This window comes from Sturnus vulgaris, chromosome 14 (genome assembly GCF_052056855.1).
Source record: "Sturnus vulgaris isolate bStuVul1 chromosome 14, bStuVul1.hap1, whole genome shotgun sequence".
NCBI classification, from domain to species: domain Eukaryota; kingdom Metazoa; phylum Chordata; class Aves; order Passeriformes; family Sturnidae; genus Sturnus; species Sturnus vulgaris.
The window spans coordinates 5,070,832-5,097,443 of NC_142256.1; the positions used below are offsets into that span (position 1 = coordinate 5,070,832).

The window sequence follows — 26,612 nt, forward strand, 5'->3', positions numbered from 1 at the left end:
CGATTTTAATATGTTATATTAAATAGTATTTATAATAGAATGTAAATAGCATATAGTATATTAATATACTAGTAAAAATACATTAAATAGTATATAAATATAGAATACACAATATAGACATATAAATCTACAGATATAAATATGAAAACTAAATAGAAAAATATATTCAAATATAATTTAAAATAATCGAGTTTTTTGTTTCTATTTGGTTAGAGGCAGAGCTTTTAAAGAAATAATATTAAAAACTATGAACCTCCAAATATAGATGGATATAGATAAAATAGAAATAACATTAGTAATATAAATCTATGTATATAATGAATAATAAAATAATATTGTATGTATGATAAATAGAATAGCAATTAAACTGAATATATGAAATACGTATAGATTATGAATATAAATTAAATATTAAAAAATAGATGATTTATATATATAAATCGGGAAATATCCATGAAAATTGGGGGAAACATCCATGAGAAATGGGGGGAAAAATCTGTGAGAGACGGGGAAAAATGGGGAAAAAATCCACGAAAAATAGGGGGGAAAATCCATGAAAAATGGGGGGAAAATCAGTGAGAAATGGGGAAAAACCCAGTGAGAAATGGGGGGAAAATGGGGGAAAAAATCAGTGAGAAATGGGGAAAAATCAGGAAAAAATCCACGAAAATTGCGGGAAAAAATGCTTGAAAAATTGGGGAAAAAATCTGAGAGAAATGGGGAAAAAAAAATCAATGAAAAATGGCGGGAAAAGGTTTCTCAGTTCTGGTCGGGGTTTTTTGGGGCGTTCATTCAGGGGGATTTCCTCAAGGATTGGGACACTCCTTGATTCCATCCCTTGCCTGTCTCCCAAGCGCCACCCTGTGGGCAGAGCGCGGTACTGCGCGCCTGCCTCTCCCAAGATGGCGGCTCGGGTGTCGCTCCCCGACCTTCTAACTCTGGCTGCAAAAGGAGGGTGGCACAGCAAGGAGCCCGCTCGCTCTAGTGGGATGCCTGCGCACGACGCCGACACCGATCCCACGGGTGCGATTTTCGGCGGCGTTTCCAATCGTGCGGACATCTCCTTCAGCCCGCTTCGGCCCGGGGAAGAGGGGCGGGGCCGCCAGCGATGGTCCCGGCGCAGCCCGGGCAGGCTCGGGGCGGAGCCGGGGCTTGGCGAGGCGGGGCACGGAGGTCCCGGGGACGGGACCGGGCGGGGCCGGGGCGGTGCTTTAGGGGCGGTCCCCAGTGGTCCCAGGCGGCACCGGGGGCGGGGCCGGGTGATCCCGGAGCGGTACCGAGCTGTGCTGGGGACGGTGCTGCAGGGGCGGTGCCGGGCCCGCCTCAGGGTGATTGAATGCCCAGAAATCGCCTCCTCTGCCCCGTGCTCACACTGAGCTGCGGGCTGCAGCGTGCTGTCGGAGCTCCGCACACAGCACGGATTTGGGCTTCCCCTCCTCTCAAACCCTCTCCCCCTTCTTCCTCCTCCTCATCTTCCTCTTTTTCCTCTCCCTCCGCCTCGCCCCTCTCCCCGGGCCCCTGACTCCCCCCGGGATCCCCTCCTCCGGAGGCGGCCCTTCCGAACCGACCCCCCCTCCAAGCCCCGGAGCCCGAGACCATTAAGGTAAGCTTTGGAATTGAAATATCAGGATATTCACTCTATCCCACTGGCCTGAAATTTCAGGATTGTACGATTTTTTCTTGAAGCAGTTACCTTTGCTGCAGGATTGTGTGGTCACCAGTCTCCTTTCCTGTGACTCTTGTTGAAATTTGCTGTCAGATAACCGGCTAGTAACGAAATATTTGACAGAAATCAATGCTGTGAACGGACTTCACTGCAGCAGTTGATGAAAGAGCAAAGAAAATGTCTGTCGTGTTTACGCACCCCCCCGAGGCTGAATGAATTCTGATACTGTAATAAATCAGTGCAGTTGGTGCCTGCAAAGGTCTTGACATTGATCAAGAAGATATTGCTTTGGATTTTTACTTTTTATCAGCGTTTCTTTAATCTGTACTTCAGCACTCTAGCCTTTCATAAGTCTTCTCCGGTTTCCTCTGGCCCTGCAGAGTAGTCCTCTCTGTTACTGTCTGATACCAGCTTTGATGCAAGGAGGACTTTTTGTCTTGAAAATTAGCATCCCCCTCTGCATATTTAAATTAGTTATTTGACTTTTGAGAAAAAGCTGGCCAGCTCGAAGTCCACCAGACACCAGAGGCTGCTGTTTTTAGCACCTTATTCAAAGAGGACATCCTTTAGTTACCTAAGTAGGGGTAGAGATTTACCCCTAGGAATAAGGAATAAATGCAACCAGACTGTCCTGCCAAGAAAAAATCCAGTTACAGTGACTGAATTAGGGTTTAGTGGCCCTTGATCCTTGCAAGGGATTAAAGGCAGGTTCACTTGGTCTCCCAGCAATGAATGTCTCAACCGAAAGCTGCTCAAAATGTGCCGTTTTTCTGATGGTTTTGGATTCTTTTGCCAGGTGGGAACATGGACTGCTTGACTTGTTCCTGTGTCCACTTTCCACTTCAGTCCTTTGCATTTTCTCTGAAGGGAAAGCAGGAACAGGGAAGTTGGGGCAGTTCCGTCAGCAGAAAGGCTGCTAAGAATAGATGGTAAGGACTTACTTTTCTGCACAGTGCCATGTAACTGAAGGCTCGTTTTTGGATTTCACATTCTGTTCCTGCCTGGTTTTGTGAGAGCTGCAGGTGCATTTCTGTTTCCAGACCCTGCCAAAAATAGTCGCTTATATTATAATGAATCCTTTTTCCTTCATGTTTTCTTGCTTTAAATGAATTCCCCTGTCAGATTGATGTGAGCAGCAGTTATTTTTAGATCTGCTGGTGTTGTACACGGAGTAACTGTAGAACAAATGAGTTGTGATGGCTTCCTTGTATTTGATGTGTGGAGAGGAGCAAAGGCACAGATTCATCCTGTGTAATTGCAGTCGTCCAACGTAGGTGCCAGGGTCGGGAAGCTGGGCAAGGTTTCCTCTCTTGCTGGGCCTTAGGGGGAGGGAGCTGAACCCTGGTGTCACTCGGATTCCTTCCTCTTCTCCCTCCTCCTTTCTTGCTTGTAGAGCTGGAGCTCGGGGTCACCGAGTTTGGGTGCTCGCAGTCAGGGCCTGAATTTGGAGAGCAGGAAAGCGGGGGGAAGTTTCTAGGCACGTCAAAGCCTGTCTCTAGGGTGTGGGACTTGTTGGTCTTCCTCACCACCCCCAGCAACTTGCACTTCTCTCTGGACCTTGCTGTGGTCACAGCCCACTGCTCATTTATGTGACTGTTCATCCCTCTGCCTGATTGCTTTAAGTACAAGTAGCCTGATTCAGGTTTAATTTAGCAATGATTTTCCTCTGTTTCATCGGTAGTTTTCTAAAACTCCCCTACAGGCTATTTTGAAGGTGCTTTTTTCTTTTTTTTTTAACTGCCTGTGATGATAGAAAGCTGTACGGCCCTCTGAAAGCAGTATAACCTGCTTTCCAGAAATTACAGAAGTAGGATTTTTATTGTCCACTATGCAGCTGAAGTCCCCCTAGTGAGCCTCTTGAACTGAGGGTGAGGAGAGCGGCAGATACGACTCCTCATCAACCTGCTCTTCTTTTCGTTCCTAAAAGAAGGAAGCATGAAGGTAACTATAGAAAAAGATCTGCATCCCTCGGGGTTTTGTATTTTAGGTGTTTTGAGGTTTATTTACACACCTTCTCCTTTGTTTCCTGGACAGGTTTTACGTGACAGTGGAGCGTTTGAGTACACGTGGAAGGAGCTTTCAATTCGGCTGGAGCACTTGGATAATACAAAAGAAGACCAAAAGGAAGCAGTGATTCAGTTTTTGGAAAAGGTAACGGTGTTCAAATCAGCTGGATAAAAAAATGCAAAGAATAGTGTTAGTGGAAACTGGAGGTCTTGTTGCTATTGTTGAGAAACCTGTCAAAGACCAGCGAATGAATTCTGAGAAAAGCCTTGTTTGGGATTCTTTATACGGAGGTGGCATCCTTCTTGTGTTCAGTGGGAGGGCAGCCAAATGATTTGTAGGAAAATGAAATCCAAAAAGATCAGCTGTTATTACAGCATTGTTGGTGTAAGGGTAGAGTGGTGTAGGTGTGGGTAGCTTTGATCTCCTCTTTAGGTGCCGACATTATCAGAGCTCAGTAGATGGTGGTCCTTGACAAGGAAAGGTGACACTTGCTGTTTACTCTTCAGGATGTTGAATGCCCAGTGCTTTGCCTCCACTGTGGTCTGCCCAGGTACTCGGTGTGTGGTCGCAATCTAGGTGCCAAGTTGTGGTGGGTTTTTGTTTTTCCATCAGTGTGGCCTGTAGAGCAGGAACTGTAGACAGAATCCTGCAGAAGTGCTATGGAAGTTGTCCTCATAAAAGCTGCCCAGCTTTCAGCACGTGGTCGTTCTCAGTACCGTGTGGTTCCCCTGCACTTGCCAGCCAGCAGGTGCACTTACCTTTCTCCCCACCTTTGCTGACAGATCCTGCTGAAGCTGGTGGCCAACCCCTGTCCCTACACTGACAAGGCAGCAGACCTGGTTCAGGCAGCCAGCACGCTCCAGGTGGCTCTGTTTAAACAGGACTCTGATAACATCAGCATCCCCGTCTCTCACATTGATGGTATGTGGTAACCTGTCAACATCCCAACTCCATGACTTGGGGATACACTTTCTAGCCCTAATCAGCAAACTGGGGATGGATAACTCTGGCAATCCTGTTAAGTAAGGGCCCTCCAGGATTCAGCTCTCCACGTGTTCTTGGTATCAGAAGTCGAAGTGGAATTGCCAAGTTGCCGCTTTACCTCTGAAAGTAATTTCTGCCGTGGTTGTGCCACTTGAACGGTATTTGAAATCTCTCTTCATGCTCTTGCAGCAGCGTTTTTGAACTCAAATGGAAATCTAGCCCTTCTGCCTGGGACTGTTGACAGAGTCATGGAATCCCAGAGTGGTTTGGCCGGCAAGGCTCCTTAAATCTCATCCAGTTCCAGCCCTGCCATGAACAGGGACACCTTTCAGTAGCCCGGGCTGCTCCAAGCCCCAGTGTCCAGCCTGGCTTTGGACACATCCAGGGATCCAGGAGCAGCCACAGCTGCTCCGTGCTGGACAGCAGCATTGAAAGGCAGAGTGAAGGTTCAGCTGTAATTTAGGGGTTGCACTTAACGTTGTATTGTGTGACAAATGTGGCTTTCATACTTTTTTTAAAATTTTTTTTTTATTAAAAAGAATTAAAAAGATGCCTTGTATTTCTGGAGTGTTGCATTCTACCTCTGTTGTTTTTCCTGTTAGTCTGGATTCTTGCTTTGATGTTTTTCTTCACTTATTAGATGTCCTGGATATGGTGGATGTCCTGATCGAGGACAGTGATGGCTTTGATGAAGAAGTTGGGTTCTCTTTAAATGAAGACGTGATCATTTCCCTTCAGTGCTGTTGTCCCTGCTGCATTAGAAGCCAGGAATGAACAAGTCCACGTGGGCCTGGATGCTGATCCCTCTTGCTGGTCCATGACAGCATGTGACAGGTGAGATTTCCAGGTGTCTGATTTAGCAGGAAACTGGTTTGTTCCTTCTTGTGAGGAGGCTCATTGGCTTTGCATGGGCAAAGCCACTCCACGTTTTCCATCTAGGAACAGAGTTGGGGAGCTGTTTGAAAACAGAGTCCCAGAGGTAAACAGCTTGGCTCGGTATTTCTGTGTGGAAATAGAAGAATATCTGTGTCTTCTGATTTTTCTCTCGTCTTTCTTCCACAGGTGTTTTTGTATTCCTGACTTGGGTTTCCATCGGGGACACGTGGCTTGGAGCTCAGGAGCCGGATCTGTTCCTTGCCCACGGCAGATTGGTCTGCACTAGTGCAGGTGACGAATTACAGGATGGCTTGGGAACTCGGAAACAAGGAGAAGCAAGTCTTATGTGTCTTTGCAAAAAGTTTTGGCTACCACAGGGCATTAATTCAGGGAGTTAAGACTTCATCTTTAACGTTCTGTGCTCTGCCAGCATCACTGCGAGCCCTGAAAGCCTCCTGAGCTGTTCTCATACAGACCTATCTTGTTTGGTCAAAAAAAAATCTTAGTTTAGTTTCGTCCAAGAAATGTTACTACTCTGTGCGAGCTCATGGGGAAGCTTTTATTTGGCATCTCTCAGTGGGACATTGAAAGTCCAACTTCCCATTTCTTGCACAGTCTGAGAGGCAGTATTACTTTCTATCATTTTTATCACAGGCATTTTAAACTTTTTGAGGAACCGGCAGGACTGTTTGTGCGGAGGCGTGCGGTTCACAGCCATCCTCTGTCCAACGTAGGATGGGAAAAAAAGGCTGGAGAGCTTCCTACAAGGGGCTGTAAGTGCAAATGACCAGGAGCCCGGGGTTTAGTCATGATGATTTAGTATTTCTTTAAAGACTCTGATTGATTTCATGATGCCAAAACCAGTATGAATAGAAGACTGAAGTCAGGAATCACGATGGTCTCCTTGGGTTTAAAAAGCTTTAATGGTGTTTCAAGACATTTGTATGAGACCTGGTTTGTTTTTTCTTACCCTTTTATTCAATCAAAAAAAAAAAAAAAAAAAAAAAAAGCCTTGATCCATCACTGCTGCTGTGATGTGTGACAAATGCCTGTCCTCCCTCCACGTGGAACAGGTGAGAGGTGGAACTGAAGCCCAAAGAGTTTTCTGCCCACTGATAACATGTGAGTCATATTGGGAATTCTCTGCAGAATGGCAACAGTTGTTCTTGAATTTGGCCATGAGGGGAGTGGAACATGGCAGCCCGGGTCTGAGAAGGTGCAGTGCCAGAAGGAGAAGCTTTGAAATGTAAATCAGGATTGATTCAGGTGACTCGCGACCGCGTGCTGTGCCCAGGTCCCTGGTAGAAATACTGTGCAGGGAAAAGCCAGAGCTGCCTGTGCTATGAGCTGAATTTTTTATTGGGGGGGGGGGGGGGGGGGGGTGTGAAATAAGAATGAGGTGCAAATGAGGGAATTGCTTGTGTGTGTGAATATTCTTGTCCTAAAGGAGCGCTGCCCGGTGCTCCTCCCTTCCTGTGCCCCTCTCCTGGTGAGCCTCTGTCCTGCTGGCCGTGCCTCTCTGTCTCCGTGCCTGTGCTGCTCCTTGCCCGTCTTTGCCCGCCCCGCACGGGCTGTGCTCGCTTCCTCTCTGGCTCCTGGGTTCCCTCTTTGTCATGGTACCCCTCAGTCCTTGCTGTGTGTTTGGCACTCTCTGTCTTTTCTCCGTCCTTCTCTGTGCCTCTGTGGTGCTCCCTGTGCCGTTGTTTCCCGTGGGATCCTTGTGTCCCGGTCACTGTCTGTCCTAGGGTGATGTTATGGTGTTTCTATCTCCAATCATGTGTCCTGATTATGTTTGGTATTATGTCCTGTGCTTCCAAGGACTGACTCTGAGAGTGAAGCTTTGTTTTGTCTTGTTATCAGCCGGCTCACCTCCCCCATGGTCTATGTTTAGGAGAGGTTTTAGCTCGGTTTGCTTGCTTGCTTGCTTGCCTGCTTGCTTGCCTGCTTGCTCGCTTCTGCCTCTTTTTCTTTCCTTCGCTTTGCCCTTGCTTTTTTCTTATTAGTTAGTTCAGCTAGGCAGTCCAACTTTTTCCCTGGACTGTTTTCTCTTCCACCCCGTCCCCTCCCTCTCCTGGATACCATCTGAACCTGTTCCGGACGGGGACCTGGGAAACCCCAAGAAACACCGGGAGTCTACACTCTGTCACCTGCAGCAGCCATTCCCAAGCGCCAGAGACTGATAACTGGGCGACCACTCGCCAGAGAGACTGAACTCGTCATCCCTTCAGAACGGTGAAAGAGTTTTTTGTCAGCTGGTGTTGTCTTTTTTCCCTGTGCTGGGGAGTGTCTTGCTTGTTAAATAAAGAGGTTTTTTTCTCCCACTCTTCTCCGAGGAAATTCTTCCCGAACCCGGTGGGGTGGGGGGGAGGAGTCGTGGGGTTTGCTGTCTGGGGGCTCCTTCTGGAGGTTTTCCCCCAAATTTGCCCAAAACCAGGACACTGTCCCTGTTCATTTTTAATCCCTCCCTCTTGTGCTGCCCATCCAGCATGCCAGGGGTTTCTTTTCGTTTTTTGGTTATTTTTCGTTTTCATTTTTCTTCTTCTTTTTTTTTTTTTTAGGGGGGGTTCCATTTCATCGTGCACCTTGATGTTAATTTTCTTCCCTTGTCTTCTCTGCTGCCCCTCCTCCTTTCTGCCCCTTGTCCCCTGTGTCTGCAGGGCTGGGGAGGAACTTCAGCCCTTGTGGGGGTTGCCCTCCCTTTTCTGGTGTCAGCAGAGTCACTTTCTGTGGGATGGACACATGGGAGGGGTTGCAGTCAAGTGCCCTGCTGCTGTCCAGGGCAGTTGGAGTCGTTCTGTGCCTTCTTTGGGGTGAGGAAAAAAGGCTGAGGGGGGCTCCGACGTGGTTTGGGGCACCCCAAGGTCCCTGGGAGAGGGAGCCGGGCTGCGCTGGAGGAGCAGGTGAGTCGGGCATGGGGGGGGGGTCATGGTGGGTGCCAGAACATTGAGAGGGAGGGGTGGGTGTAGAATGCATGAAAAACAGAACCTTAAAAAACAGCTAAATATAGTCTAAAAGGAATGTTTTATTGGTTTGTGTTTGGATAGAGGTAGGGTTTTTTTATAGATACTGTAAATAGAAAAGATAAAGAATAAAAATATAGAAGCAAATATAAGAAACCAATATATAAATATATTACATTACATTATATTCTGTTATGAAAATAGAAATATATAAATATTTAGACTTTAAAAGGAATGTTTTATTGTTTTTTATTTGGTTAGAGGAGGGTTTTTAATAAATAATATAAATAATATAGGCAAAAATATACAAATATGCAAAAATAGATACTGACATAAAATTATTATAACTATATATGCATATATATATGTAAGTATAAATCTATAGAAATAAATATAAATATAAAATACATAATTTATCGATTTTAATATGTTATATTAAATAGTATGTTATAATAGAATGTAAATAGCATCTAGTATATTAATATACTAGTAAAAAATACGTTAAATAGTATATAAATATAGAATACACAATATAGACATATAAATCTACAGATATAAATATGAAAACTAAATAAAAAAATATATTCAAATATAATTTAAAATAATCGAGTTTTTTGTTTCTATTTGGTTAGAGGCAGAGCTTTTAAAGAAATAATATTAAAAACTATGAACCTCCAAATATAGATGGATATAGATAAAATAGAAATACCATTAGTAATATAAATCTATGTATATAATGAATAATAAAATAATATTGTATATATGATAAATAGAATAGCAATTAAATTGAATATATGAAATATGTCTAGATTATGACTATAAATTAAATATTAAAAAATAGATGATTTCTATATATAAAAGGTTTTTTTTTTCATTTGGTCAGAGGCAGGGCATTTTTAGTTTGGGTCGGGGTTTTTTTGGGGCGTTCATTGAGAGGATTTTATGACGGGTGGGGACTCTGGTGCTTGGAACTCTCTCCCTTCTCTGGCTGTCCCTGACAGGGCGGCAGTGCCGGGCTGAGTTGGGCGGCAGTGCTGCCGCCGTGTGGACACGGGCGGGTACTGCACCGTGCCCCTCTCAGGATGGCGGAAGGGCCCGCGGGCCGGGACCCAGCCCTGCGGCAGCGCTCAAGATGGCGGCCTCTCTAGGACCCCGGCGGATAGGCGTTTACATAAAACGCCTGCCCGCGCCCGCCGGCGCCCTCACGCCCGCGGCACCGCGGACCGCGCGGCCGTTGTCGGCACGCTCTGAAACATCCGGGAAAATTGGCGGCGAGCGGATCGGCGTCGGCGATGTAATCAGGCATCTTATGCCTACACACCGGGGTCCTGATTTTTTCCCGCCCTTTCTGCCGCCATTTTGGGAAGGTCAGGCGGGGTGCCGTCCGAGGCGCCATTTTGAGAGTCCCGACACGCTCAAGATGGCGGCCTCTCTAGGACCCCGGCGGATAGGCGTTTACATAAAACGCCTGCCCGCGCCCGCCGGCGCGCTCACGCCCGCGGCACCGAGGACCGCGCGGCCGTTGTCGGCACACTCTGACACGTCCGGGAAAATTGGCGGCGAGCGGATCGGCGTCGGCGATGTAATCAGGCATCTTATGCCTACACACCGGGGTCCTGATTTTTTCCCGCCCTTTCTGCCGCCATTTTTGGCAGGTCAGCCGGGGTGCCGCCCGAGCCGCCATTTTGAGAGTCCCGACACGCTCAAGATGGCGGCCTCTCTAGGACCCCGGCGGATAGGCGTTTACATAAAACGCCTGCCCGCGCCCGCCGGCGCCCTCACGCCCGCGGCACCGCGGACCGCGCGGCCGTTGTCGGCACGCTCTGAAACATCCGGGAAAATTGGCGGCGAGCGGATCGGCGTCGGCGATGTAATCAGGCATCTTATGCCTACACACCGGGGTCCTGATTTTTTCCCGCCCTTTCTGCCGCCATTTTTGGCAGGTCAGCCGGGGTGCCGCCCGAGGCGCCATTTTGAGAGTCCCGACACGCTCAAGATGGCGGCCTCTCTAGGACCCCGGCGGATAGGCATCTACATAAAACGCCTGCCCGCGTTCGCCGGCATAAAAATAAATATGCATAAATATAAACATAGACATAAACATGCACAAACGTTAACCTGCATAGATATAAACATAAACATAAACATGCAAAACAATTATAATAAATATAAATATAAATATAAACATAATTAGAAATAGAAATACAAACATGAATAAAATCAGTGAGAAATGGGGGGGAAAAACCATGAAAAATGATGGAAAAATCAGAGAGAAATGGGGGAAAAATCGGTGAGGAATGGGGAAAAAGATCAACGAAAAATTGGGAAAAATCAGTCAGAAGTGGGGGATAAAAATCAGTGAGAAATGGGGGGAAAAGTCGGTGAGAAATGGGGAAAAAATCAGTGATTAATGGGCGGGAAAATGCATGAAAAATGGGGGGAATAATTCAGAGAGAAATGGGGGCAAATATCAGTGAGAAATGGGGGGGAAAATCAGGAAATATCCATGAAAATTAGGGGAAACATCCATGAAAAATGGCGGAAAAAATCAGTGAGAAATGGGGAAAAATGGGGAAAAAGGAGTGATAAATGGGGGAAAAAAATCAGTGAGAAATGGGGAAAAATGGGGGAAAAATCCACGAAAAATGGGTGGAAAAATCCATGAAAAATCAACGGAAAAATCAGTGAGAAATGGGGAAAACATCATGGTGAAATGGGGAAAAAATCAGAGAGAAATGGGGAAAAATCATTGAAAAATGGGGGATAAAAATCAGTGAGAAATGGGGGGAAAATGGGGAAAAACATCAGTGAGAAATGGGGAAAAAATCTTTGATAAATTGGGGCAAAAATCATTGAGAAATGGGGAAAAAAATCAGTGAGAAATGGGGAAAATTTGGGAAAAATCCACGAAAATTGCGGGAAAAAATGCTTGAAAAATTGGGGAAAAAAATCCGAGAGAAAATCCCCGGGAATCCCCGGGAAAATCCCCCCGGAATCCCCGAGAAAATCCCCCGGAATTCCCCGGGAAAATCCCCCTGAATTCCCCGAGAAACTCATCCCGGAATCCCCGTGATAATCCGTCCGCTATCCCCGAGAAAATCCCCCAGGAATCCCCCAGAAAATCTCCCCGAAATCCCCGGGATAATCTCCGCGGAATCCCCGAGAAAATCCGCCCCGAATCCCCTGGAAGATTCCCCCGGAATCCCCGAGAAAATCCCCCGGAATCCCCGGGAAAATCCCCCAGGAAAATCCCCGGGATAATCACCCCGGAATCCCCTGGAAAATCCCCTAGGAATCCCCGAGAAAATCCCCCCGGAATTCGCCGGGAAAATCCCCCCAGATTCCCCGGAAAATCCCCCCGGAATACTCTGCAATATCCCCCCGGAATCCCCTGGATAATCCCCCCGGAATCCCCGAGAAAATCCCCCCGGAATCCCCGAGAAAATCGCCCCGGAATTCCCCGGGAAAATCCCCCCGGAATCCCCGAGAAAATCCCCCCGGAATTCCTCGGGAAAATCGTCCCGGAGTCCGATGGAAAATCCCCCCAGAATCCACGCGAAAATCCCCCGGAATTGCCCGAGAAAATCATCCCGTAATCCCCGAGGAAATCCCCCCGGAATCCCCGGGAAAATCCCCCCGGAATCCCAGTGAAAATCCCCCCGGAATCCCAGTGAAAATCCCCCCGGAATCCCCGGGATAATCCCCCCGGAATACTCCTGAAAATCCTCCCGGAATTCCCGAGAAAATCCCCCGGAATTCCCTGAGAAAATCGCCCCGGAATCCCAGTGAAAATCCCCCCGGAATCCCCGGGAAAATCCCCCAGGAATCCCCTGGAAAATCCCCCAGGTATCCCCGATAAAATCCCCCTGGAATCCCCTGGATAATCCCCATGGAATCCCTTGGAAAATCCCCCAGGAATCCCCGAGAAAATATGCCCGGAATCCCCTGGAAAATCCCCCTGGAATCGCGGGGAAAATCCCCCCGGATTTCCCGGGAAAAATCCCCCCGGAATCCCCGATAAAATCTCCCCGGAATCCCTGAGAAAATCCCCCCGGAATCCGCGAGAAAATATGCCCAGAATCCCCGATAAAATCCCCCCGGAATCCCCGGGAATATCCCCCAGGAATCCCCGATAAAATCCCCCCGGAATCCCCCAGAAAATCCCCCCGGAATCCCCGACAAAATCCCCCCGGAATTCCCGACAAAATCCCCCCGGAATCCCCGGAAAATCCCCCCGGAATTCCGGTCCATTTCTGTAGGAGAATAGTTTGTAAGGATAGTGCAGAAGGCACTAGTTGCCAACGAGTTACAGCTGTACTGATTAGCAAGGAGTGGAAACAGCCTTGCCTGCCCAGTGAGGCTGGTTGTTATAAAAGCGTGGGTCAGCTGGCTGCCAGTTTCACTAAGCACAGCTCCAGCTGGAGGTGCAGAGCCTGCTGCAGTGTGGGCTGGAGCCTGCTGGCTGTGCTGCGAGGAGGAAGGGACACGTGGCCGTGCAAGGGATGGACAAGGTGAGAGGATGCTGTGTGTGGGACAGACAGGCTCAGGTGGCTGGGGAAGGGACAGGCTGGGGTTTAGCCAGTCGTACAGAGGAGAGGAGGAGTCGGTGCTGTGTGGAGCTGCCTGTGAGAAAAGGAGTCAGAGTTGCCTCAAAGAAATCTGTGGAGAGAAGGCATGAAAAGTGTGTAATGAAAGACTAATGTTGGTGCCTGTCATGTCTGTCTTGATAGAATTGCTACACGTTTTCTCGGAATGCTTGAATTTAGACATAAAATGAAAACTTTATTGTAAGAAAGGAATGCATTTCTCACCAAAGTGGTGTAGGGTGGGGGATCACAACTCACAGATGGCCTGGAAGCGGAACGGCCACAGGGGTTACTGTAACTGGGCCTCCAGTACCAAAGCCCCAGTGGGTTTAAAGGCTAGAGCTGGGCTGGGATTAGCACGGGCTATGCAGCTGGGCTCATGCACAGGTCTGTCAGCACTCCTACCCGAGGACAGTCCCTCACCTAGGGAGAGGTTCTAGGCCTGGAGATGAGGCTGAGTTTGGGAAGGGTGATGAGGACATGGTTAGGGAGGGATGTAAATGCATATCAAAAGACTTAATTTTGAGGGGTGGCAAGCATTAGCTATAAAACAGTAAGTATTTACAGCTAAAGGCTGGAGGTGGGGGCTGTCTGAGGAGGACAGGACTGTTTAAGGCTGAAGTTGGAAGAGAAACCTTGGTGAAGCTTTTGCGTTAGAAACGGCCTCACCTGCCAAATCAGATTTTTGTCTTCAGGATTGCATGAGTGAGGATGCCACAGCCAAGGAAAAGGTTCAGGTTTGGGAGGCAAAGGCGAGTTAGGCAGGGCTGCAGGGCTGGGGCTTGGCTGTTTCCATACTGCTCAGGGCAGCAAAGGGTAGCTGGCTCACTGGGCCTTGGATCTAGAACTCTTTCTGGAACAAGGTGGAGAGCTGAGGTTCATGCAAGGAAGGGGCCAGGAATTCTTTGTCTGACTGGAAAATGCCAGAGGGGCAGTGTGTGACTCGGATAGGATGATATGTTCGTCTGGCGAGAGTCACAAAAGAATATTTTGGTTTACTGATAACTGGGCAGCTCAGAAGTTACTACTTGACTTAGTTGCTGCTCCCATCTGTTGCACACATAAACAGAGCAAAGCAGATGAATTCTCTCGGAGCCTGAGGTCTTTGACTGGCCCTCCAAAAATGCTGCCCGCTAAAAAACAGACGTGGGGGAGGAAAGTTGTCAGATACAATAGAGCAAGAAAAGGACACGGGCTTCAAAGTGCCCTCCAGCAGACCATGGAAGTGACGTGTCTGGAAGTGAAACCAGCAGTCTGCTTCCCCAGCCTCCTGGAAGCCTCTAACAGCTACACAGGCAGTGAGGGGAGAGAACAATTCAACCTAAAAATAATTTTCAGTAGCGTTCTGCACTGCTGTTAAAAACACTGCAACCAGGGAATGTGGTGTGGTGATAACTATTAGGCCTGTAAGTCTGGTAACTGGGGCTTTTAGCTCAAACATCTCGGTATGGTTACTTTGAGCCTTGTAAAAGCTGCATTAAGTCCAATTTCTTGGGTAGTTCTACTAGCTCTAGCCTTGCTTTTCATCCCCTCAGTAACAAAGCAACTCCCTCTCGAGAATGTTATTTACTTTCCATATTATGTGCCTACCAATTTCTGGAATTGCAAATGTCTTTGGATACATGCGTAAATTTAAGTTTCAAGAAAGCTGTCAAGCTAAAACAAAGGCTTGCCATAATGCAGAAGAAAATGTTTTATGGAAGAACTGAGAGGTCCCTACCTGGGCATAGAATTTGCTATACTAAGGTGTGTTCCAAACGGATCTGCCATCTAAACAAGCAGAAAAATAGTTGGAATGTAGTGAGTTCAATTTAACTATTGCTAGAAATAGGAATTATTAGCAGAGCTTGGAGCATGATATCACTAGCAGCAGTAAGACGCTTTTAGCTTGCTTCTCATAAATTACTTGTAAAAAGCATTTGTACCTAGTGTGTAGCAATTGATATTTCCCCATTTTCTTCCCCCCCGCCCCCCAGTCTCAGGTACTCCTTTTATTTTACCCTTTTCTGTCTTGTAACATCACCTTCCTTTATTTTATTCTATCTTCTGTTCTCAGAACATCGCAGCATCCTCTGTCAATGTGAAAGCATTTGTTCATCCTGTCTTGGAATGGCTGTCAATGTTGCCCTCTTCTGGATCACTTTTTTTTTTTTTTTTTTTTTTTTTAACAAGATGTTGCTAAATGTCAGGAAAATTAATCCACAAACACCAGCGGTTTATGTCCAAAAAGGAAACAGAGGAGTCCTTTTTGCTTTATTCGAATAAAGGGAGAGGCCATGGGACATTCCCCTGGGATCTCTCAAATTTTTGGAGGACGCAGCCTCCTTTTTATCCTATTTTCCCGGCCGCATTTCCCTCTCTCTTTTCCCATTGGCTGAGGTACTTGAGAGGCACAGACTTCCCGGAACGCCTGATACCTGAAATTCCCCTCTAATGTATAACCCTCCCTTTTAATTTTTAATTCTTATAGAATTCATAGTTTCCCCCCGTTGCTTCTTTCATCTTTCGATATCCAATTTCATTTATCAGCAGCCCTGCAGTTTGTTTGTAAAGGCAAATATCTCTTTCCATTCATCAATCAGTGGAATCCATCCCATTGTTTCTTTTATCTCTCAGTGCTAGCCTTATCTACAGGCTGATCCACAGCTCATTTGTAAAGACAAATTCAACATTCCTCTCAGCTAATAAATGAGAAGTTAGCTGAAAAAAGTAAAAACTGGATTTTTTTTCTGGTGTGTGTCGGACAATACAGTGGAGAGAATTTGCGGGAGGATGATCGAGGATATCCTATTATAATATCGTTCTCGGACATTTTACTATTTTAGATCATCAGTTGTATTCTGAAAGAAATCTATTTTAATGATATGTGTACGTTTGCACGAAGTTATAGTTAAATATAGCTTGCGGCTGGGCTCTTTAATGAATAGGGGTATTTTTGGTTTTAATTCAATATTTCATGCTTGTGGTGTGTAGTGTGCTGATTTATTTTTTAATGTTATTTACTACGTGCGCTTTTGTTTTTGAGTGAAGGTAACTTTCTGGATGGTTTTGTATTTGACGCAGATTGAATTGAAGTAGGTTTTTAAAACTGATTTTTCATATGTACGATGGGGAGTTTAGTAGGGGCAGCTCTGATGGTGGGGGCTTGGTTGTTAATTTTATCAGACGGCTTTTGTTAGATACAGCTTTTAATTCTGGAAAGTTTTTTTTTCTAATGTCGTGCTTTGAAGGTGGTTTTCGAGGATGTATGGTATAGCTTTATTTTGTTTGTAGATGGTGTATGATAAGGGCTATGGTCTATTTATCTAATGCCATGTTTTTTCATTCAGGTGTTGATAAGGGAGTTCTTGAATGGCGTTTTGTGTTGTTTTTGTTTTTGGTGGGGCGTTGTTTTTAAAGGATACCTTGATAAGGTTTGCCGATGGCGTTCTAGCCTGTAGCATAAGGCATAGGGTAGTTTTTGAATTATTTTGTGGTGGCTTTGATTCTTGCCAGTATGTAGTGTTTGTTTGAGGTAATGCTGTGTAGCTAATTTCTGTTTTCTTATTAATATTAGAATTGGAGTGTTGTAGTATATGGGCTGTTATTATATCATAGGGGTTCTATTTATTTGGTTTGATTGTTTTCTAGTTATGGATAATTTTTCTCAAAAAACCATTTTCAGAATTTCAGGCGTGACACAAAAGAACACTCAGATTGCTGGAAGGGAAACGTGTGCCCAGATTGTCTCGAAGCAGTGCTGCTGTCGGTTCTCGTTCAGTTGTGTCTTCTGAAAATGAGACTGTTGTATTCATTGCGCTGTGCTAAACACTTGTCATTCTCCCAATGCCAGGAAACAGATGAAGCTTGAAGAAAGAGGAAGGAATTTGGAAGCGTACAAACAAGCTGAGAAGAGGTTCAGAGATCAGGGTGCTCACTGGCAGCAGGGGCTGGGGTTAGGGCTGAGCAGGAGCAAAGCCGGAGCACATCAACCTCACCTCGTGTTTTCTCGGGGGCTTTATGGCCCTGGCAAGAGAGAGATGTTCACTGATGAGTCCCAGGCCGAGCCGTGAGCACAGCATGTTGTGTTGGAGCTGGGGGTTTTTTTTGAGACGTTCAGCAGCCACACTCTCTAGTCAAGAGTCCTGAGGTTTGTTGCTGCTCCACTTTCATCCTCATATCCAGCTTCCAGCCCTTTTCTTCTCTCTGTCCAGTGTGTCTTTTGTGTTCCTTTCTTGTCCTGTGTGCTCCCCATCCCATTCCCGTTCCCTACGGAGGGGGAGGGTGTGGAGACTGGGGGCTCCGACGTGGTTTGGGGCACCCCAAGGTCCCTGGGAAAGGGAGCCGGGCTGCGCTGGAGGAGCAGGTGAGTCGGGCATGGGGGGGGGGGGGGGGGGGTCATGCTGGGTGCCAGAACATTGAGAGGGAGGGGTGGGTGTAGAATGCATGAAAAACAGAACCATAAAAAATACCTAAATCTAGTCTAAAAGGAATGTTTAAATGCTTTTTATTTGGGTAGAGGCACGGTTTTTATAGCTAATATAAAAATAAAATATAAAAAATAGAAATAGATTGGTATACATGTAAAATATAATGAAATATAAGTAGCAAATATCTATGAAAAATCTAGTGTATAACAGAAATAATGCAAATATAAGAATATGTATAAATATAAAATAGAGCTATGAGAATGGTAATAAGAATGGGGTAAAACATCAGTGAGAAATGGAAAAAAACCACATGAAAAATGGTGGGAAAATCAGTGAGAAATGGAGAAAAATCAGTGAAAAACGGGGGGGGGAATCTTTGAAAAATGGGGAAAAAAATCAGTGAGAAATGGGGGAAAAAAAAATCCATGAAAAATGGGGGAATAAATCAGTGAGAAACGGGGGAAAAGTGGGGGAAAAAATCAGTGAGAAATGGGGGAAAAAATCAGTGAGAAATGGGGGAAAAAATCAGTGAGAAATGGGGGAAACATCATGGTGAAATGGGGAATAAAAATCTTTGATAAATTGGGGAAACAAATCATTGAGAAATGGGGGGAAAAAATCAGTGAGAAATGGGGAAAATATGGGAAAAAATCCACGAAAATTGCGGGAAAAAATGCATGAAAAATTGGGGAAAAATCAGTAAGAAATGGGGGAAAAAATCCATGAAAAATGGCGGGAAAAATCAGATCGGCGATCGATAGCTAATGCGTGCCTATGGATTAGATCGGCGATCGATTGATCGCGCCTGCCGATCGATTATATCGGCGTTCGATTGCTAATGCCTGCCGATCGATTAGATCGGCGATCGATTGATCGTGCCTGCCGATCGATTAGATCGGCGATCGATTGATCGTGCCTGCCGATCGATTAGATCGGCGATCGATTGCCAATGCCTGCCGATCGATTAGATCGGCGATCGATTGCCAATGCCTGCCGATCGATTAGCTCGGCGATCGATTGCCAATGCCTGCCGATCGATTAGATCGGCGGTCGATTGCCAATGCCTGCCGATCGATTGCTAATGCACGCTATTTGCACACTCCTTGCACACCCTTTGCACTCATACAGAGGCAGGAGGTTTGTCAGTTCTGGTCGGGGTTTTTTGGGGCGTTCATTCAGGGGGATTTCCTCAAGGATTGGGACACTCCTTGATTCCATCCCTTGCCTGTCTCCCAAGCGCCACCCTGTGGGCAGAGCGCGGTACTGCGCGCCTGCCTCTCCCAAGATGGCGGCTCGGGTGTCGCTCCCCGACCTTCTAACTCTGGCTGCAAAAGGAGGGTGGCACAGCAAGGAGCCCGCTCGCTCTAGTGGGATGCCTGCGCACGACGCCGACACCGATCCCACGGGTGCGATTTTCGGCGGCGTTTCCAATCGTGCGGACATCTCCTTCAGCCCGCTTCGGCCCGGGGAAGAGGGGCGGGGCCGCCAGCGATGGTCCCGGCGCAGCCCGGGCAGGCTCGGGGCGGAGCCGGGGCTTGGCGAGGCGGGGCACGGAGGTCCCGGGGACGGGACCGGGCGGGGCCGGGGCGGTGCTTTAGGGGCGGTCCCCAGTGGTCCCAGGCGGCACCGGGGGCGGGGCCGGGTGATCCCGGAGCGGTACCGAGCTGTGCTGGGGACGGTGCTGCAGGGGCGGTGCCGGGCCCGCCTCAGGGTGATTGAATGCCCAGAAATCGCCTCCTCTGCCCCGTGCTCACACTGAGCTGCGGGCTGCAGCGTGCTGTCGGAGCTCCGCACACAGCACGGATTTGGGCTTCCCCTCCTCTCAAACCCTCTCCCCCTTCTTCCTCCTCCTCATCTTCCTCTTTTTCCTCTCCCTCCGCCTCGCCCCTCTCCCCGGGCCCCTGACTCCCCCGGGATCCCCTCCTCCGGAGGCGGCCCTTCCGAACCGACCCCCCTCCAAGCCCCGGAGCCCGAGACCATTAAGGTAAGCTTTGGAATTGAAATATCAGGATATTCACTCTATCCCACTGGCCTGAAATTTCAGGATTGTACGATTTTTTCTTGAAGCAGTTACCTTTGCTGCAGGATTGTGTGGTCACCAGTCTCCTTTCCTGTGACTCTTGTTGAAATTTGCTGTCAGATAACCGGCTAGTAACGAAATATTTGACAGAAATCAATGCTGTGAACGGACTTCACTGCAGCAGTTGATGAAAGAGCAAAGAAAATGTCTGTCGTGTTTACGCACCCCCCCGAGGCTGAATGAATTCTGATACTGTAATAAATCAGTGCAGTTGGTGCCTGCAAAGGTCTTGACATTGATCAAGAAGATATTGCTTTGGATTTTTACTTTTTATCAGCGTTTCTTTAATCTGTACTTCAGCACTCTAGCCTTTCATAAGTCTTCTCCGGTTTCCTCTGGCCCTGCAGAGTAGTCCTCTCTGTATTGTCTGATACCAGCTTTGATGCAAGGAGGACTTTTTGTCTTGAAAATTAGCATCCCCCTCTGCATATTTAAATTAGTTATTTGACTTTTGAGAAAAAGCTGGTCAGCTCGAAGTCCACCAGACACCAGAGGCTGCTGTTTTTAGCACCTTATTCAAAGAGGACATCCTTTAGTTACCTAAGTAGGGGTAGAGATTTACCCCTAGGAATAAGGAATAAATGCAAGCAGACTGTCCTGCCAAGAAAAAAATCCAGTTACAGTGACTGAATTAGGGTTTAGTGGCCCTTGATCCTTGCAAGGGATTAAAGGCAGGTTCACTTGGTCTCCCAGCAATGAATGTCTCAACCGAAAGCTGCTCAAAATGTGCCGTTTTTCTGATGGTTTTGGATTCTTTTGCCAGGTGGGAACATGGACTGCTTGACTTGTTCCTCTGTCCACTTTCCACTTCAGTCCTTTGCATTTTCTCTGAAGGGAAAGCAGGAACAGGGAAGTTGGGCAGTTCCGTCAGCAGAAAGGCTGCTAAGAATAGATGGTAAGGACTTACTTTTCTGCACAGTGCCATGTAACTGAAGGCTCGTTTTTGGATTTCACATTCTGTTCCTGCCTGGTTTTGTGAGAGCTGCAGGTGCATTTCTGTTTCCAGACCCTGCCAAAAATAGTCGCTTATATTATAATGAATCCTTTTTCCTTCATGTTTTCTTGCTTTAAAAGAATTACCCTGTCAGATTGATGTGAGCAGCAGTTGTTTTTAGATCTGCTGGTGTTGTACACGGAGTAACTGTAGAACAAATGAGTTGTGATGGCTTCCTTGTATTTGATGTGTGGAGAGGAGCAAAGGCACAGATTCATCCTGTGTAATTGCAGTCGTCCAACGTAGGTGCCAGGGTCGGGAAGCTGGGCAAGGTTTCCTCTCTTGCTGGGCCTTAGGGGGAGGGAGTTGAACCCTGGTGTCACTCGGATTCCTTCCTCTTCTCCCTCCTCCTTTCTTGCTTGTAGAGCTGGAGCTCGGGGTCACCGAGTTTGGGTGCTCGCAGTCAGGGCCTGAATTTGGAGAGCAGGAAAGCGGGGGAAGTTTCTAGGCACGTCAAAGCCTGTCTCTAGGGTGTGGGACTTGTTGGTCTTCCTCACCACCCCCAGCAACTTGCACTTCTCTCTGGACCTTGCTGTGGTCACAGCCCACTGCTCATTTATGTGACTGTTCATCCCTCTGCCTGATTGCTTATGTACAAGTAGCCTGATTCAGGTTTAATTTAGCAATGATTTTCCTTTGTTTCATCGGTAGTTTTCTAAAACTCCCCTACAGGCTATTTTGAAGGTGCTTTTTTCTTTTTTTTTAACTGCCTGTGATGATAGAAAGCTGTACGGCCCTCTGAAAGCAGTATAACCTGCTTTCCAGAAATTACAGAAGTAGGATTTTTATTGTCCACTATGCAGCTGAAGTCCCCCTAGTGAGCCTCTTGAACTGAGGGTGAGGAGAGCGGCAGATACGACTCCTCATCAACCTGCTCTTCTTTTCGTTCCTAAAAGAAGGAAGCATGAAGGTAACTATAGAAAAAGATCTGCATCCCTCGGGGTTTTGTATTTTAGGTGTTTTGAGGTTTATTTACACACCTTCTCCTTTGTTTCCTGGACAGGTTTTACGTGACAGTGGAGCGTTTGAGTACACGTGGAAGGAGCTTTCAATTCGGCTGGAGCACTTGGATAATACAAAAGAAGACCAAAAGGAAGCAGTGATTCAGTTTTTGGAAAAGGTAACGGTGTTCAAATCAGCTGGATAAAAAAATGCAAAGAATAGTGTTAGTGGAAACTGGAGGTCTTGTTGCTATTGTTGAGAAACCTGTCAAAGACCAGCGAATGAATTCTGAGAAAAGCCTTGTTTGGGATTCTTTATACGGAGGTGGCATCCTTCTTGTGTTCAGTGGGAGGGCAGCCAAATGATTTGTAGGAAAATGAAATCCAAAAAGATCAGCTGTTATTACAGCATTGTTGGTGTAAGGGTAGAGTGGTGTAGGTGTGGGTAGCTTTGATCTCCTCTTTAGGTGCCGACATTATCAGAGCTCAGTAGATGGTGGTCCTTGACAAGGAAAGGTGACACTTGCTGTTTACTCTTCAGGATGTTGAATGCCCAGTGCTTTGCCTCCACTGTGGTCTGCCCAGGTACTCGGTGTGTGGTCGCAATCTAGGTGCCAAGTTGTGGTGGGTTTTTGTTTTTCCATCAGTGTGGCCTGTAGAGCAGGAACTGTAGACAGAATCCTGCAGAAGTGCTATGGAAGTTGTCCTCATAAAAGCTGCCCAGCTTTCAGCACGTGGTCGTTCTCAGTACCGTGTGGTTCCCCTGCACTTGCCAGCCAGCAGGTGCACTTACCTTTCTCCCCACCTTTGCTGACAGATCCTGCTGAAGCTGGTGGCCAACCCCTGTCCCTACACTGACAAGGCAGCAGACCTGGTTCAGGCAGCCAGCACGCTCCAGGTGGCTCTGTTTAAACAGGACTCTGATAACATCAGCATCCCCGTCTCTCACATTGATGGTATGTGGTAACCTGTCAACATCCCAACTCCATGACTTGGGGATACACTTTCTAGCCCTAATCAGAACTCTGGCAATCCTGTTAAGTAAGGGCCCTCCAGGATTCAGCTCTCCACGTGTTCTTGGTATCAGAAGTCGAAGTGGAATTGCCAAGTTGCCGCTTTACCTCTGAAAGTAATTTCTGCCGTGGTTGTGCACTTGAACGGTATTTGAAATCTCTCTGTCATGCTCTTGCAGCAGCGTTTTTGAACTCAAATGGAAATCTAGCCCTTCTGCCTGGGACTGTTGACAGAGTCATGGAATCCCAGAGTGGTTTGGCCGGCAAGGCTCCTTAAATCTCATCCAGTTCCAGCCCTGCCATGAACAGGGACACCTTTCAGTAGCCCGGGCTGCTCCAAGCCCCAGTGTCCAGCCTGGCTTTGGACACATCCAGGGATCCAGGAGCAGCCACAGCTGCTCCGTGCTGGACAGCAGCATTGAAAGGCAGAGTGAAGGTTCAGCTGTAATTTAGGGGTTGCACTTAACGTTGTATTGTGTGACAAATGTGGCTTTCATACTTTTTTTAAATTTTTTTTTTATTAAAAAGAATTAAAAAGATGCCTTGTATTTCTGGAGTGTTGCATTCTACCTCTGTTGTTTTTCCTGTTAGTCTGGATTCTTGCTTTGATGTTTTTCTTCACTTATTAGATGTCCTGGATATGGTGGATGTCCTGATCGAGGACAGTGATGGCTTTGATGAAGAAGTTGGGTTCTCTTTAAATGAAGACGTGATCATTTCCCTTCAGTGCTGTTGTCCCTGCTGCATTAGAAGCCAGGAATGAACAAGTCCACGTGGCCTGGATGCTGATCCCTCTTGCTGGTCCATGACAGCATGTGACAGGTGAGATTTCCAGGTGTCTGATTTAGCAGGAAACTGGTTTGTTCCTTCTTGTGAGGAGGCTCATTGGCTTTGCATGGGCAAAGCCACTCACGTTTTCCATCTAGGAACAGAGTTGGGGAGCTGTTTGAAACAGAGTCCCAGAGGTAAACAGCTTGGCTCGGTATTTCTGTGTGGAAATAGAAGAATATCTGTGTCTTCTGATTTTTCTCTCGTCTTTCTTCCACAGGTGTTTTTGTATTCCTGACTTGGGTTTCCATCGGGGACACGTGGCTTGGAGCTCAGGAGCCGGATCTGTTCCTTGCCCACGGCAGATTGGTCTGCACTAGTGCAGGTGACGAATTACAGGATGGCTTGGGAACTCGGAAACAAGGAGAAGCAAGTCTTATGTGTCTTTGCAAAAAGTTTTGGCTACCACAGGGCATTAATTCAGGGAGTTAAGACTTCATCTTTAACGTTCTGTGCTCTGCCAGCATCACTGCGAGCCCTGAAAGCCTCCTGAGCTGTTCTCATACAGACCTATCTTGTTTGGTCAAAAAAAAATCTTAGTTTAGTTTCGTCCAAGAAATGTTACTACTCTGTGCGAGCTCATGGGGAAGCTTTTATTTGGCATCTCTCAGTGGGACATTGAAAGTCCAACTTCCATTTCTTGCACAGTCTGAGAGGCAGTATTACTTTCTATCATTTTTATCACAGGCATTTTAAACTTTTTGAGGAACCGGCAGGACTGTTTGTGCGGAGGCGTGCGGTTCACAGCCATCCTCTGTCCAACGTAGGATGGGAAAAAAAGGCTGGAGAGCTTCCTACAAGGGGCTGTAAGTGCAAATGACCAGGAGCCCGGGGTTTAGTCATGATGATTTAGTATTTCTTTAAAGACTCTGATTGATTTCATGATGCCAAAACCAGTATGAATAGAAGACTGAAGTCAGGAATCACGATGGTCTCCTTGGGTTTAAAAAGCTTTAATGGTGTTTCAAGACATTTGTATGAGACCTGGTTTGTTTTTTCTTACCCTTTTATTCAATCAAAAAAAAAAAAAAAAAAAAAAAAAGCTTGATCCATCACTGCTGCTGTGATGATGTGTGACAAATGCCTGTCCTCCCTCCACGTGGAACAGGTGAGAGGTGGAACTGAAGCCCAAAGAGTTTTCTGCCCACTGATAACATGTGAGTCATATTGGGAATTCTCTGCAGAATGGCAACAGTTGTTCTTGAATTTGGCCATGAGGGGAGTGGAACATGCAGCCCGGGTCTGAGAAGGTGCAGTGCCAGAAGGAGAAGCTTTGAAATGTAAATCAGGATTGATTCAGGTGACTCGCGACCGCGTGCTGTGCCCAGGTCCCTGGTAGAAATACTGTGCAGGAAAAAGCCAGAGCTGCTGTGCTATGAGCTGAATTTTTTATTGGGGGGGGGGGGGGGGGGGGGGTGTGAAATAAGAATGAGGTGCAAATGAGGGAATTGCTTGTGTGTGTGAATATTCTTGTCCTAAAGGAGCGCTGCCCGGTGCTCCTCCCTTCCTGTGCCCCTCTCCTGGTGAGCCTCTGTCCTGCTGGCCGTGCCTCTCTGTCTCGTGCCTGTGCTGCTCCTTGCCCGTCTTTGCCCGCCCCGCACGGGCTGTGCTCGCTTCCTCTCTGGCTCCTGGGTTCCCTCTTTGTCATGGTACCCCTCAGTCCTTGCTGTGTGTTTGGCACTCTCTGTCTTTTCTCCGTCCTTCTCTGTGCCTCTGTGGTGCTCCCTGTGCCGTTGTTTCCCGTGGGATCCTTGTGTCCCGGTCACTGTCTGTCCTAGGGTGATGTTATGGTGTTTCTATCTCCAATCATGTGTCCTGATTATGTTTGGTATTATGTCCTGTGCTTCCAAGGACTGACTCTGAGAGTGAAGCTTTGTTTTGTCTTGTTATCAGCCGGCTCACCTCCCCCATGGTCTATGTTTAGGAGAGGTTTTAGCTCGGTTTGCTTGCTTGCTTGCTTGCCTGCTTGCTTGCCTGCTTGCTCGCTTCTGCCTCTTTTTCTTTCCTTCGCTTTGCCCTTGCTTTTTTCTTATTAGTTAGTTCAGCTAGGCAGTCCAACTTTTTCCCTGGACTGTTTTCTCTTCCACCCCGTCCCCTCCCTCTCCTGGATACCATCTGAACCTGTTCCGGACGGGGACCTGGGAAACCCCAAGAAACACCGGGAGTCTACACTCTGTCACCTGCAGCAGCCATTCCCAAGCGCCAGAGACTGATAACTGGGCGACCACTCGCCAGAGAGACTGAACTCGTCATCCCTTCAGAACGGTGAAAGAGTTTTTGTCAGCTGGTGTCTGGTCTTTTTCCCTGTGCTGGGGAGTGTCTTGCTTGTTAAATAAAGAGGTTTTTTCTCCCACTCTTCTCCGAGGAAATTCTTCCCGAACCCGGTGGGGTGGGGGGGAGGAGTCGTGGGGTTTGCTGTCTGGGGGCTCCTTCTGGAGGTTTTCCCCAAATTTGCCCAAAACCAGGACACTGTCCCCTGTTCATTTTTAATCCTCCCTCTTGTGCTGCCATCCAGCATGCCAGGGGTTTCTTTTCGTTTTTTGGTTATTTTTCGTTTTCATTTTTCTTCTTCTTTTTTTTTTTTTTAGGGGGGGTTCCATTTCATCGTGCACCTTGATGTTAATTTTCTTCCCTTGTCTTCTCTGCTGCCCCTCCTCCTTTCTGCCCCTTGTCCCCTGTGTCTGCAGGGCTGGGAGGAACTTCAGCCCTTGTGGGGGTTGCCCTCCCTTTTCTGGTGTCAGCAGAGTCACTTTCTGTGGGATGGACACATGGGAGGGGTTGCAGTCAAGTGCCCTGCTGCTGTCCAGGGCAGTTGGAGTCGTTCTGTGCCTTCTTTGGGGTGAGGAAAAAAGGCTGAGGGGGGCTCCGACGTGGTTTGGGGCACCCCAAGGTCCCTGGGAGAGGGAGCCGGGCTGCGCTGGAGGAGCAGGTGAGTCGGGCATGGGGGGGGGGTCATGGTGGGTGCCAGAACATTGAGAGGGAGGGGTGGGTGTAGAATGCATGAAAAACAGAACCTTAAAAAACAGCTAAATATAGTCTAAAAGGAATGTTTTATTGGTTTGTGTTTGGATAGAGGTAGGGTTTTTTATAGATACTGTAAATAGAAAAGATAAAGAATAAAAATATAGAAGCAAATATAAGAAACCAATATATAAATATATTACATTACATTATATTCTGTTATGAAAATAGAAATATATAAATATTTAGACTTTAAAAGGAATGTTTTATTGTTTTTTATTTGGTTAGAGGAGGGTTTTTAATAAAA

The 26,612-nt window shown here is 47.0% G+C and overlaps 2 protein-coding genes across 9 annotated transcripts; both read left to right on the plus strand.

Moving 5' to 3' along the window:
* The first annotated feature begins 1,226 nt into the window (after window positions 1–1,226).
* Window positions 1,227–6,549, plus strand: LOC148222105 (nucleolar pre-ribosomal-associated protein 1-like). Of its 4 annotated transcripts, none has more exons than XM_088173393.1 (6): window positions 1,229–1,603; window positions 3,501–3,607; window positions 3,701–3,817; window positions 4,456–4,594; window positions 5,298–5,491; window positions 5,720–6,549. In XM_088173393.1, exons 2-5 carry the CDS (start codon window positions 3,602–3,604, stop codon window positions 5,429–5,431), a joined length of 396 nt encoding a protein of 131 aa, XP_088029519.1. In that variant the 5' UTR covers window positions 1,229–1,603; window positions 3,501–3,601; the 3' UTR covers window positions 5,432–5,491; window positions 5,720–6,549. The 4 variants fall into 4 exon arrangements, 3 of the variants coding, with proteins under 3 accessions (XP_088029519.1, XP_088029520.1, XP_088029518.1); XM_088173394.1 differs by lacking the exon at window positions 1,229–1,603 and adding an exon at window positions 2,463–2,595; XR_015806873.1 differs by lacking the exon at window positions 3,501–3,607 and having other exon boundaries at window positions 1,227–1,603.
* Window positions 6,550–19,444: 12,895 nt separating this feature from the next.
* Window positions 19,445–24,691, plus strand: LOC148222106 (nucleolar pre-ribosomal-associated protein 1-like). Of its 5 annotated transcripts, XM_088173399.1 has the most exons (6): window positions 19,445–21,682; window positions 22,321–22,459; window positions 23,146–23,338; window positions 23,565–23,669; window positions 24,032–24,150; window positions 24,453–24,691. In XM_088173399.1, exons 1-3 carry the CDS (start codon window positions 21,467–21,469, stop codon window positions 23,277–23,279), a joined length of 489 nt encoding a protein of 162 aa, XP_088029525.1. In that variant the 5' UTR covers window positions 19,445–21,466; the 3' UTR covers window positions 23,280–23,338; window positions 23,565–23,669; window positions 24,032–24,150; window positions 24,453–24,691. The 5 variants fall into 5 exon arrangements, with proteins under 5 accessions (XP_088029525.1, XP_088029523.1, XP_088029524.1 ...); XM_088173397.1 differs by having other exon boundaries at window positions 23,565–24,150; XM_088173398.1 differs by lacking the exon at window positions 24,453–24,691 and having other exon boundaries at window positions 24,032–24,392.
* Window positions 24,692–26,612: the final 1,921 nt, after the last annotated feature.